The sequence below is a fragment of the Scatophagus argus genome, chromosome 9 (genome assembly GCF_020382885.2).
Source record: "Scatophagus argus isolate fScaArg1 chromosome 9, fScaArg1.pri, whole genome shotgun sequence".
Classification (NCBI taxonomy): domain Eukaryota; kingdom Metazoa; phylum Chordata; class Actinopteri; family Scatophagidae; genus Scatophagus; species Scatophagus argus.
Window position 1 is genome coordinate 3,651,256 of NC_058501.1, and position 13,454 is coordinate 3,664,709.

The 13,454-nt window shown below is 41.9% G+C and overlaps 1 protein-coding gene across 3 annotated transcripts in view; it reads right to left on the reverse strand.

Annotated features, from left to right (window-relative positions):
- gask1a (golgi associated kinase 1A) overlaps positions 1-13,454 on the reverse strand; it is a 38,618-nt gene that overhangs the window by 8,563 nt on the left and 16,601 nt on the right. Inside the window, exons 2-3 of one of the 3 annotated variants that reach the window (XR_006844362.1) lie at positions 7,170-8,312; positions 6,077-6,444 (exon numbers count right to left, since the gene is read on the reverse strand). Coding sequence is in view for 2 of the 3 variants with exons in the window: in XM_046400114.1 (XP_046256070.1) it covers positions 6,007-6,444; positions 7,170-8,312 (1,581 nt within the window). In the remaining variant the exon portion in view is untranslated. Of the gene's footprint in view, positions 1-6,006; positions 6,445-7,169; positions 8,313-13,454 lie in introns of all 3 variants that reach the window. The other 2 variants (XM_046400115.1, XM_046400114.1) reach the window with 2 other exon arrangements.

Here is a 13,454-nt window from a genome sequence, read left to right on the forward strand (position 1 = left end):
AGTGAGCTCAACACTGAGAAAGTGACATGTGAAAACAACAGTGGAACGTTCACCAGAAAGAAATACATTTACGGCACACGCTCATGTATGACAGCAACAATAAATACATGGATGTTACTAGGCAAGGACGCAAGGACGATACGTGAATGGCTTCTCAGAGGACAGCCAGGAGTCACAGCGGTCAGGCTCAACACACTCAGAGAAAAAACATGAGGATGACATAAACAAACAAGTTTCTCATTTAGCTCCACTGGCTTCTGAGGTCAGGTCCTCTTGACAAACAGGTTTTGATTTCTCGCAGTCACTTAGCAGGGTAACTGAATGAGGGCTGATACTGCCATCAGTACTCTATATTTGACAAGTTCTCAGAATATTTGATTTATCGTTTTATCAGCACGCCATCATATAACATAAAGAAAAGCAGCAAATCTTCAACTATCAAAATTACAGCTGACTGATTTTCTGTGATCTGACCAATTAGTCATTTCAGCTCTAAGCTATATTTAGTGTTGTTGTTGTTTTTTTTTATGAGATCTGAATGATTTGACTGGTTTCTTTTTGCCATTCATCAAACAACAGGTTTGGTTTGTCTTGCCAAGTGCACTGACTTGTGACCGCACTCTTACAGCCACATGTTCCATGTGAATTTCAGTCATATATCACCACGACTTCACAGAAACAAAGTGGTGCCCTTTAAAAACACAGCCAAGAAAGCATCTCAGACTACCTCTTATCGTAAACACAAGTGCAGTGTAATTTCCGTGATTTTAGTCAACACAGAAACCTTGCCAAAATTACAACAAAATCACAAAATGTTTCACGTGTTTGTTTTTGTATCTGAATTCATCTTCACTGGGTTCCATTACTAATAATGTAATTCACAGGCGGTTATGAAAACTTAGGGTTCATCTCTTTCAGTTTAAATCAATTTTTCTTTCAATGTGTGTATTTGTGTGTGTGTGTGTACATGTGAATTAATCTTCAGATGCTGCACCACCAGGGCCTAACAAACTCATTTCAGTACACAACCTTCCATGCTTTCAAACACATCAGAATGGTGAATAATTCAGCACAGTTTGCACAGTTATAGAGTGAGATAATTTGCGTCCTGAGCTCCATCAAAGCTGCTGGAACTCTTTATTTACTTTAGTCGGATCTCGAACACTGTTTCCTATGCATAATCACAACAGTATTTCTATTGGTGTAAACAGGATTATCGTGGGGAGCTTTGAGTGTACGCTCTGATGTAAGCGGCCAGACTGTTGCTTTTCTCGCACTGTTTGTAGTGATGTAAAACATACCCATATATGAATAAATGAATGAAACTTTCTTAATCACAGGTAAACATAAATAGGCAGGATTCCATGTCCACATAATGTCATCGAGCACAATGACAACGGACAATGAGATTAAGACCAAAGTTAAATAATAATGTAATCATTCTCTCCATAACAGTGTACTGCACCATCGTGTCATTCCTAGATGAGCTGGTGTTGTTTACACCTCTCACTCTCACTCTGTCTCATCATTTCTTCTGTTTCACTATCAACACTTCACTATCACCATGGCAACCACCTCTGTCTATCCATCCATCTAACACTCTTCTTAAGACTCTATATCTCCACCAGCCTGTCATTTAGCACAGGAACAACAGCTCTTTCACGATCATTAGCAGCTGACACCTTATAAACGAGCTGCTCTCAAAATGTAAATCCAAAGACGCTCAAATACACACACACACACACACACACACGCACACTGAGCGAGACAAAAGCACACACACACACTGATATCCAGACCAAGAGCTCTATTGGATTTTTAATTGAACTGACAGTACCGCAGACACCGACACATCAATGCCCTGAACACACACCAAGACACACATACACACTCCTTAGGTATTGCTCATTAAGTTAAACCACGATGTCGAAATAAACCTGGCAGTTTTGTCCTCCTGTAACCTGTGGAGCCTTTCATCAGTCAGAAGTTAATTATCTGATATTTAATTGCGCTCAGGATTTCTGAAACCAAACACTGTTGCAGAGAGTCACATGTCAAACAGTGCAGCCTTGACAGCAAATAAAGTCTACAGTATGCTATCATGTGGTTTTTTCATCTTGTTTTTTTTAATCAGTTGCAGCTTGAACACTGTCATGGCCAGTGTTAATAGGCCACAGCAAATCTGATGTTTGTTAGACACGTTGAAGAAAACGGCTTAGCATTTCTGCTGCGTTAGAAACGCTGCACGTGGTCTGCTAGTTTTACTTTCATCCCAGCCCACAGGACATATCGCTTTTCTTTTTCCTTCCCAGTCTTTCTTTCTTTTTTTTTTTTTATTACGCTTGGACCACTTTATTGGTAGCACGGTTTGTAGGAATCAAGAGGACGCCCTTTCAACAAAATGATGGTTTAAACTGCCCCCCCGGGGACAAATACAGTGTTTTGCACAACTTGCAAAATCCATCCCACAACATGATGGCCATGGCACTGATTTTTATCCAGTGGGGTGGGAGGAGGAGGTGGGATAGGTAGGGATTTGTGAAAAGGCAAACTACTCTAAGTCCACTGTATTTGTCAAGCTCTGGCAGTGTCAGGAAATGCACCGGGGGAAATAGTGCACCATAAATGTAAAAAATTGAAGAACTACCAAACAAGCCCCCTGCGATGCAACCTGCAACCAGTTTTCTGTATCTTTTTTCAAGCAAATATGAAAGCAAAAGTCACAATAGCAGAGTTGGCGACTTCCGATGTAACGCAGTGGGCCCTGTGGACAAATCCACTGCTAACGAGTGGGCACATTTGCAGAGACTGCAGCAAGAAGCATGCAATGGGACTGATAGCTGGTGCAACAGTCTGCACGGCTGAAGTTATGGACACCTAAGTATTAGTTAAGTCAATTCTTTTCAAATCTTTTAATTCTAATGTGAGTTTTCCTTTATTTAACTTCAAGCTTCATCAAGGTTACATGACAACAACTTGGATTAAAACTTGCACCTCCTTCCAAACGAATGCACAGCAGACTGTTGTGCTTGAAGAGACAGACATTGTGGATGCTGCATCTCGGTTCTGAAACGGCTCCAAGCTCGGCGCTATTGTTTCATCACAGCCAGACGCCAGACCGAGTGTGAGACAGCAGAACATTCGAGAGTGTATTCCCACCCACTGTGTGCTGGGATACGCTGTGGTGCTGAATGTGCTGAGCACAAAAAAGTAGATACGGATGACATGTATATCAGGGTAACTCTACAGAACCTGTTCACTGCCAAAAATGAGATGAACACCAACGCCACAGTCACATCAACAGTCTCATCAGAAGAGCAGATGCATTCACACTGGGCCATGACGCACATCTGGACTTTACTGAGAGAAGAAGAGTTGAGCAGGAAGAAGAAAACTGACATTCAGAAAACGTTCATTTTTTTTCCCATCTTATTATACTCCATATGCAAAAATTTAAAACTCTTCAGATTTCTTTTGCATGTCACAATGATATACAAAGGCAACACAAAGTGCATTTCGCTTGTGTCGCAGGGCGAGGAGAGGGGCAGGGCTGGGCTCAAAGTACAGGGAGCTAAAGACAAGAAAAAACACAAGCGACTCCTTGAAAGCCTGCTTTGGGCATTTAGGGGGGAGTTTTAAAAGATTGTCAATTTTTGTGCCATGAATTACTATTGTTCTGTGGGTTATGGGTCGGTCAACTTGCTAGAAAACACCACAAGATTGCACTGGCACGTCAACAAGTGACAAACATAGAGGAACATAGTGTGCAATAGTCAACCTTTTAGTATCTCTGCCTCTCTATGTGGCTCTCTGTCTCTGACATTGTTTGTCTGTGTGTAAGAAAAATGATAAAATGTATGTCTGAAGGGCTACTGGTTTTGCTACTATTCAACTATAAAGAATACAATTTGGAACAAATTGTCTCTTTATTTAGCCTCGCTCAGTCTTGTCTCTGTCACAGACTCAGTTCTCGGGTCTGACAATTGTGCCAATATAATGCATCAAGTTGACAGTTCATGAATCAGGTCGGCTTCAATGATTAATGCAAATTATTGTGGGTCGGGCCATGGAGACTGGCTTTCATAACAGGGAGATGGCATTCAAAATCCACAAAAGCGCACACACACACACACACACACACACACACACATCACTAATGTCCATCTTTCTGAAATGGAGTTGACGAGATGGTAGACACACACAGCATGTTGCTTAGTTCAGCTGATTGCGTGCTTTATGGCTGAAGAACAGGAAGGTTTTCTGGATGTTTGGGGCAAAGAAACACAAATGATAAAACTTACTTTGCCTTCTGTGAACACAAGCACAGTTTTAATGCTTTGTATTGTATTATAAGAGTTGATTGTTGTGAATCATTCTGAGGTTGAAGCTTTGGGTCGGTGATGCGCTGCATCAGCGATCTCAGTAAATTGTTTTTAAATACAGAAAAAAATTTGATCAGAATTTCTCTTATTTAACCGAAACATTGAAATCTTCCCAAACACATTGACTGGCACTAATAATCTGTCAACTGGATTTTGTTTATTATTTTGACAGTCATGCGCCTTCTTGCTGCTCTCTTGTGTAATCCTCACAGGGAATAAGGAAACTTTCTGCAGTGTGGGAGGACGGCTACAAACAACTTTATGATTCTTATATGTAAAATCAGTTGGCATGTGTTTGTGCATGTGCATGAGAGAGAAAGACCAGACATGAGTCATTTCTATTCAGTATGTATCTTCTCTTCCCATTCAGTGAGCAAATCAAAGCACAGGGTTATACAAGTGTGTGCTTTGTGTGCTTTGATGGCCTGTGTGAAACTAATATGCAAGTCCGTCCAGCGCCTGTGTCCAGTAAAGCTGAAATCAATGCCTGAGAAATGACTGGCTTTAGAAAGTGCATGAAATGATGAAGACTGGATTGACAACATTAACTTAGAGGTCATAGACCATACCAGCATTTAAAAAGACACAAAAGCTAGCTAGCTTGCCCATCTCTTGATAGACAACAACGACTTGCATGGTGAAGGTAACGTGCCCATGGTATACCACCTAGGACATACTGCTAGAATGTCTACAAGTGTCCTTGGAAAATCCATGCAGCATAGAGACAAAAATGTAGAAAAGTTGTTAATTAACCTGACACTTTATTTTATCCTTTCACCTCTATTTAGTTTTGACAAGCTGTGATGCCAACAATACAAATACTTAAAAACATAGAAATGACTATCATGAGGGACCAACTGAAAACCTGTGGTGAGCCCGACATATGATACCATTATGAATATTCATCCAAATCTAACTTGAAAGTTCTTCAGATTGTAAGGACCACGTGGAACCCCTTTAAAATGTTACTCCTCTATTTCCTTATTTCATTTTTACAGACTGAGAAAAATCAGATGCGCACATTAGACAACAGATGTAATCTTTTATAACATTTTATTAAAATGCACTCATGTGCCTTTTTTCCCCCAAACATAAACACATAAATAATGATAAATACTCTCATTGTGATTTATTAGATAACATTGCAATCACAAGAGTAGTTTGCCAGCAGGCTGTGAAAACATAGTGGTTTAGCTTATAGGTTGTAGGGGTTTATCAAGAGTATTGTTACTGACCAAACCTCTATGTCTCCAACTAGCCAGCATGTCAATGGTTAGCTCACAACAACAGTAATTCACCTGCTAGCTCTCCACCTAAGTTAGTCACCATTTTGTCAATCAATGGAGCATTGGAGTAACCACACTGACATGGTGCACTGATGCTGTGCTGGCATATTGAAGCTCTGAAGAAACTGTTGAGAAAAGTGTGTGAGATGTATTTTATCACAAACACCACAACGAAGACAGCCAGGCGTCTCGATCTCACTCCTGTTTTATGTAGGAATCCTCCCTCTTCCTGTCTTCAAAACATTTTATTGTCCTATCTACAATAATTAAAAGATTATGCTGCTTGTCTGTGTTTGTGGTTATGTCTCTCTCCAGAGAGGAAAAAAAAAGCCTCTTACCTGCAATAAGAAGTCAAAGAGAGCCAGTCTCCCCCACTCTGAATGGTGAATTCCCACACAGGGCACTGACCTCAGATCTGCTTCACTCCCACAGTGGACTTGCAGAAGCTTTTGGTACTTGACCCAGCTGAGCGGTACTGAGTTCTGATCATTGTCTCTATCCGCAAGGTGCTGAATATCAGGATCCCACCACACGACCGGTCTGGGGACGCCGCTGATGTATCGATATGGTAAAATCTCACTGTAGAAAGTCCTCAGCACCGTGGGGAGACTTCTGTTGAGTCCCAGCACTCTGTCCAGATGGAAGGCAAACACTTCAAACCAGTCATCTGTGCGCTTGACCAGGGAGCAGTGCCCCTGCTGGCAGCGCTCACTGTGGCTTTCTGGATGTCTGTGGCCTGTTCCTTGTTGAGGTGAATCCCTCTTCAGTGATGGCTGCTGGGATGTAGACATAAAAGTTTTATCATACTTTTGATTTAGCATTTTGCATTACACACTACAACAAATTCCAAGTGCCTCAGGCAGTGCTTTGCTGAAATGGCTTCACCTATTAAAATATGAATACATAAAACAACCAAATAATAACTTTTTTAGCCGGCAGGGAGATCCAGCCTCAAGCAACGCTTAGCTGCCATTCATAATTTTTCACCCCCTTTTCATAGCATCATATAATTAAGTAAAACCAGAATTATCAGAAAAAAACACTTGAGCATACATCAATGTGACAAGAATGACTTAAAATTACAGAAACATTTATTTCATGTGTATTTGGAGTTTTTAGCCCCATCAACACAGAGCAGGATGATTTATGAAATGTGCTGGAGCCTACCACCAGGGGGCGATCAAGATGTTCTGATCATGTCATTTATCTATATAGACTCTATATAAATAGTCTGTGGTTTGAACATTGTTGGGGACATGTAGGGTTATGTTAGTACACAACTAAACAAAATATATAACAAAGATGTGTTCATTTTTAAACAATGCAGAAATATTACACGTATCTTTAATGTCCTTCTGTCTCAATACTGAAATTCTATTACTACTACTACAACTCCAGTGTACTCTGTAAATGTGATTACTAATGCATGGCTGTTCATCCTGGTTAAGAACCAAGAGTCTTGAGAAAGATGCTGTCATATGGCAAAGCAGTCAAACCGTACCCTCTGTTCTGCCAAAGGATCCAGCGCCACTTGGAGCACCCGTCCATGTGCAGGCACTTTGGTCTTGCTGACCACCTCACCCCCAGCAAGGAGCAGCATCTTCTGGATGTCGTCCTCGCTCAGCCAGGGAACAGGCTGGAGATCTGGACTAATCCTGATCCTCCTGTGGTCACTGTCCGGGAAGTCCTGCTCTGTAAAGCTCAGACACAAGCTGCTGTCGTCTTTCTTTATGGCTGCCTCAGGTTTGGACAAAGCCTTTCTATGGTCCAACAACCCAGGATTCTTCTGCACTTCAGAGGGATCCTCCCAGAGATTATGGAGTTTAAGATCCCTGAAAGGCTTTTTCACAGCCTGCTGCTCCTTACTGACTTTGTCAGATTTCCCAGAGTGCGGTTTGTGTCTTTTCAAAGTCTGGCGTTGTTCGGTTATCTTTGCACTGGTATGGCTGTCATGTATTTGTGTGTCTACACTTTTGTTTGTGTGTCTATCTATCTCCCATCTGCCTGCATGTCTGTCTGCAGCTCGCCTGTCACTTATGGGGGTATCTGCTGGAGCAGGAATATGTGCTGTTTTGGATTTGCTCCTTTCAAGATGAGTGTATGCCTGCACAGAGTGCTTTGCCACAGCACTGTGGTTGCTTGGCTTAATTCTATGCTTTGGCCCTGTGTTGTTGACTGTAAACGCTCGGAGATTGGGATGGTGATGACTGGTTGGATTCTGGATGGCGCCTGCCACCTCCTTCCTTTTGGAAGCGGTGCCTTTGCTTCGGTGTTTATTTTTGTGTAAGTCTGCACGATGTCTCTCTTTGATGCTGTTTTCGTCATCGCCAGCAGCGTCCCTGAAAGGTTTAGGTGCCACTGAATGTTTAGATATCTCGTTCCAAGCGCTTGAGGCCACACGGTGGATGTGAGCGAGCGGCCGCTGGAAGGCATCAGCTGGAGGGTGCACCATGTCACTGGGTCTGGATCTGAACCCCCCGGCGGAGCTAAGAGCACGGGACGACCGTCGGTCAATGTCAGCGGGTGGCAAAGGAATGGGGAGGGTCATTATCATCACAGAGATTGTGAGGAAGAGGAGGAAGACGGGGGAGAGGAGGAGGAGCCATTTTGGACCACAGCAGACTTTTGACCGCACTCGCCAGGCCTGGAAGAGAAAAATAGACGCAAAGAAAAAGAAGCACAAGTTAGAGGGAGACCAACAGAACCATGATTATAATGGAGGGGTATCATAAATTGCAAAGATAGCGCTCACACTAAACAGAATGAGGCACTCAGATTCCTGCAGGGTTAAGTGAAGGCTGCACTGAAATCTCGCGGCCACGGGCATGTGGAAAGCAAATGTGTTCATGATTCACACTCTGCAAGGGGATTGGAGTAGAAAAAACAATCTGTTCTTTGGCATGTTAGTCTGTTCTGTGATATCATAATAGTGATGTGTGACCTTTGAGTGTTCACTGCCCAAAATGGAAATGAGAGAGAAAAGCAGGAATCTGGTGACAAAGAGGAAGCACAGCTAAAACATTCTATTTATGCTGCACAATTCTTAACGTGCAAGCGGCAGAGTATAAAGCTTGTGTCGGTCGGCTCTGTGTTTCTAGCGGAATTGGACTTATCCAGCTGAGACCAATACGATTGCGACGCGTCCATAATTCAGTGCTGCCTCCTGCATGCAAAGCACACTGACGGGAAAAGGCTTATTTTACACAGTATGCTGTCACTGCCCCAAAATGTACTCACCGAAGGCTCTATAAAAGTGATTTCTAAGAATCCAAAGCGCTGGGCCTTTGTTTACTGTGGAGTCAGGCTGTGTAGGCATATTACGCGCTCCTTTCTTTCGATGCCTTTAAACAGAGGCAGCAAAACTGAAGCTTTGTGAAAATTCAACCAAATAATGAAATAAAATACACATTTAGATTTATTATTGAGTATTTGAGGGTTTGTGTTGGAAGAAGCCTCACAGACAGGGTGGCCTTAACTTCATGTTCAGTGGAAAGACAAACAGTAGAGGAAGCACAGACCATAAATCCCAATAACGAAGCTTCCTTTCATTCCCCAAACTTGGACACACCCCCACACGACATGAGAAATCCGAACCAAACAGTGTGAGCTCTATCTGAATGTCCCACTTTTTTAAAATTCACCTGTAAGTAAAGTCATAGGTGAAACGCTGCTGTTTTCATTTCCCACCAGGATGACCCAGATAGCTGCCGCCTTTCCTCTCTGCCCCTGACTGCTCTCTGCCTCTCTGTCCTTCTCTCTGTTCCTCCGTTTGGACGAGCACACAGTGAAGGAATGTTTTAGACCCTTGAGACGTCCTCCCCATCTTAGGAGCTGTTAACAACATTCCCAGATCCCTCCACCTGTGAAAGAATCCCATTATTCTTCCCTGAACTGGAATGCCCTGAACTGGACTGAGAGAACCTGACATATTATACAAACTTATATAAACACAGTAGGGTCTCAATGTGACTCAAATATATGTACTGTACATCTAGAGATATAATCTAGAGAGGCGACACAATGATTATTGATAAATTCACGCTTGTGCTTGCTATGTCACTGACTCATTATGGCAGTTGGTGCGAGACTTCGTAAATAACACTAAATTAATGCAATCGCTGCTGAGAGGACTAGCAGTCCCTACTGGCCTTAGAATGGTCCTTTATATTTCACACCACTGGGTTGGATCATACAGCAGTGCCTCTGCCTCACTGCTGTGAGGAACAAGTCCAAAGCAAACATGCTCCTCAACTGATTTTAGACCAGTTTTGAATCATTACAACGTGGGTAGGATATGCAAAGGAGCGATATTAAGTTTCTCTACATTTTGCCTGCCGCTGAGTCCCATTAAGGGCTGTAAAACTAAAACACTGAGCTGAAAGACCACAGAATGGTCACTAGAGCTCTTCTTCTCTGAGCGAGCACTTTCACATTACTCAATAGTTTTAAACCTCACTTGTAGGTCTAAAACCATTGATTCGCACAGCTTTTGTCCATCCTTCTTCTCACTAATAACACTATTCTAACCAACATGATTACTGAAATCAGAGCAGCAAAGGGAGTCAGAAGAGACAAACGGAGGACGAGCAGTATAACCCAGGCAGGTTTTAAATAAATCTCCAGGTTATCTACAGAAAATGAAGGCCAACAGTATGTGTTCCCAGATCCCTGCACTTACTTGGTGAGTCCTTTTATGTTAATGGTAGAAAAAAATGAATGACAAAAATGAATGAATTACCCTCAATCTGATACAACTGCCTTACAGTTATGTGAGAGTTTGGATTGATTCATTGATCACTGAGCTGGTTCTCGTTAGATTTAAACACATGTTGATAAAAAACTTCCATTTGTATTGGTCCATATTGAGACCTGACACAACTGCTGTTATCACAAAAAAAAACACAAGTCACCGCACATGAATGTGGGAACGCTTCATTCTTGTTTACCCAGCGGCCCCTGCTTTCACGCTTCCTCTTTGTTAGCACCTGATTCAGCTGAGCATCACTAATTAGCGTCCAAACTTGCAGCTTAGCGTAGCTCAGTGTGAATGTGTCAACATGAGAGCGCGCTGTTGATAACGGTGTTGCGTTCAACCTGTCTGCACAGCAAACACACAAAGCAAGGCCACGGGAAAGGTCAATAGAGAGCAAGGCAGAGCGCAGCCGGAGACCCACTCACATAAGAAAACACATATTCAGTTTCATGTGATGTGGCTGGCTGCACTTCAGCTTTGACTATGCAGTCCTGCACTATGACCTGCTGAATTAATACTATGAAGGAAAACACAGCTTTACTTAAACACAAGTTTCACACAGAGAGGAAAAAAGAGATTTCTGGGTAAATTCATGTGTGCGTGCTTGCACACACACACACACACACACACACACACACACACACACACACAGTGCACTTCCTGTTGCGATAAGGATCACGTTTCCTTTAAAGACACAAGGTTATAGAGTCTAACTTACTGTAACGTTTTCTCTTTTCTTTCGAAAAAATATTACACTATTACTGGCAAGCTAAATATATATTTCTTCTTGTTATCTGCCCAAGTTCTCTTTCTTTCTGACAGGTTATTTGTGTCTCTGTTCCTCCCTCTTTGTCTGGCTTCACTCTTTTCACTGCAGTGCTCTGACAACAGCCAAAGGCCAGAACCCCCCCCCCCCCACACACACACACACACACACACACATACCGTATACATATAGTAAGCATACACACGTCTCTCCCTAATAACCTCCTGCCCGCTCTGACAGGCCAGGTGTCTGACTATCTGACAGCTCCCCAGTTCTTCTCCTTTTCTCCCTTTCTTTTCCCAGCTGAGAGCTGCAGGGGAGGTATGCAGCGTTAGGTCGAGACACGCTACAGGTGCTGCAGCCAGCCAGCCAGCCAGCCAGCCAGCCAGCCAGCCAGCCAGCCAGCCAGCCAGCCAGCCGGCCTTAGGAGGGGATGGACAGGAGGAGGAAGAGGAGGAGGAGTGAGAAAGTCTGGAGGCAGAAATCTGTCCCAATAACACTGTCTTGTCAATGAGACCTTTCATCAGTGGGGCTGGAACTTTTCAAATCCTTTACTTAAGTGAACGTACTAATGCCATATTGTGCAAATACTTCATCACAGTTCTGCAATGTAAAGAGTAGTCAGTCTAGGCCTGCTCTAATTGGAAAGTGTCATGAGCCAACTTGTGTTTAAGGTAGAAAAGACAAAGGTTTGCAAAGCAGCACAATCTTATATCATTATATAAGTATGTATTTGTTTTACTGCTTTCAGACTCCAGTTAAGCTTTTTTCCATTTGGATTAATCTCCTGATTATATTCTGAAGCAATCAGTTAGATTATAGTTTAATAATTATATTTTTCATATTTTTTTCAAAATTTGTTTTGTCTGACCAACAGTTGAAACCTGAAACGTATTCAAATCAAGTTAAAATGATAATTATTACAAGGAAAAGTGAGTGAATCCTAAGTTGGAACAAATATTTATGAATTTAATTCTGACAAAATATTATTATTATTATTGTAGTAAAAAAGAGATCCCTCTTGACAAAAGTGAATGTGCTCTATCCAAGCTGTATGTAACTGACAGAAAATGATGCTGGAGGGAACTCGTGGTGTAATGCAGCAGGTGTCACCAAGATGGAACAAAGAAACGTAACACTTTACTTACAAGAAGGGCACTCAATACGTTCTTCCAAAGGTCAAAAATATTTTGGTGGAGTGTCTTATAAATCAGGGTAAATTATAGTAAGTAGACCAAAAAAAAAAAAAAAAAAAAAAAAAAAGGAGAGAAAAAGAGAAGAAATTTAATGACACACATTATCATTTATGATAGCTAGGAGAGGGTAATTTATACTTATCACGGTATTCAAAGTGCACATAATTTGCAGTGTTACATTTTGAGTGTTCTCCTGAACCACTCCCACACAAAGTTACACTTTAATTTAATAGGTGAGACTGCCTCATATAATCACTCAAACCACTGAAATATTTATTCTCTGCACAAGATTTCATGTCTATCTATCCAGCAACTGTAGAGAGATTTAAGTCTGGGCCAAAGAGTGGATGGACTGACCAACGTTACAGGACTGAACAGACTGAAAAGATACTACGAGAGTATAAATATGATTCACTTGATTTATTGCCTCTCATGGCTGCTCACTCGTCAGTACCTTTGACTGAGTTAGCTAATGAACTCTGACTGCAGAAGTCCCGTCCAATAAACAAGCTGGAGGCACAAGACAGGCATTTTGAAAAAGTGGTTTACTCACTCTAGTGAGTTGATACTTGCATAAAGGTTGTCCATTGAACTGGATCAATGCATCGATTCAGTGATTAACAGTCCAATGACAGATGCAAAGTGAAAATCAATCCACATCCCCATCTTTAGGACACACCTTTATTTCAAAGTACTATGGCATGTCAGCTTCACCATTTTGGTCCAAGTACAGTTTCTTTCAGACATTCCAAGTGTGCTACTTTATCAGGCTGATTATGGCAAGCAGCCAAGAAAAAGACGACGAGGATGCTTACTCCCCTCTGTAAGAAGTAATTGTGGAGATATTTCGCAATTTGGAGATAGACTAGTCAGTCAAAACACAATACATCTGTCCAGTCAAGTCAGCTGCTCTGTTTCAACATTAGGTTGCACATGCAGTGACCCAAACCAACCATTAAAAAGTATAAATACTACATGTAATTCGATAAGCTGTAAGTAGAAGAAATGTCTGCTAAGCTAATTTATGCAATGTAAAATGTCATAGGCTTAAGCCAGTAATGGTGACTAGAA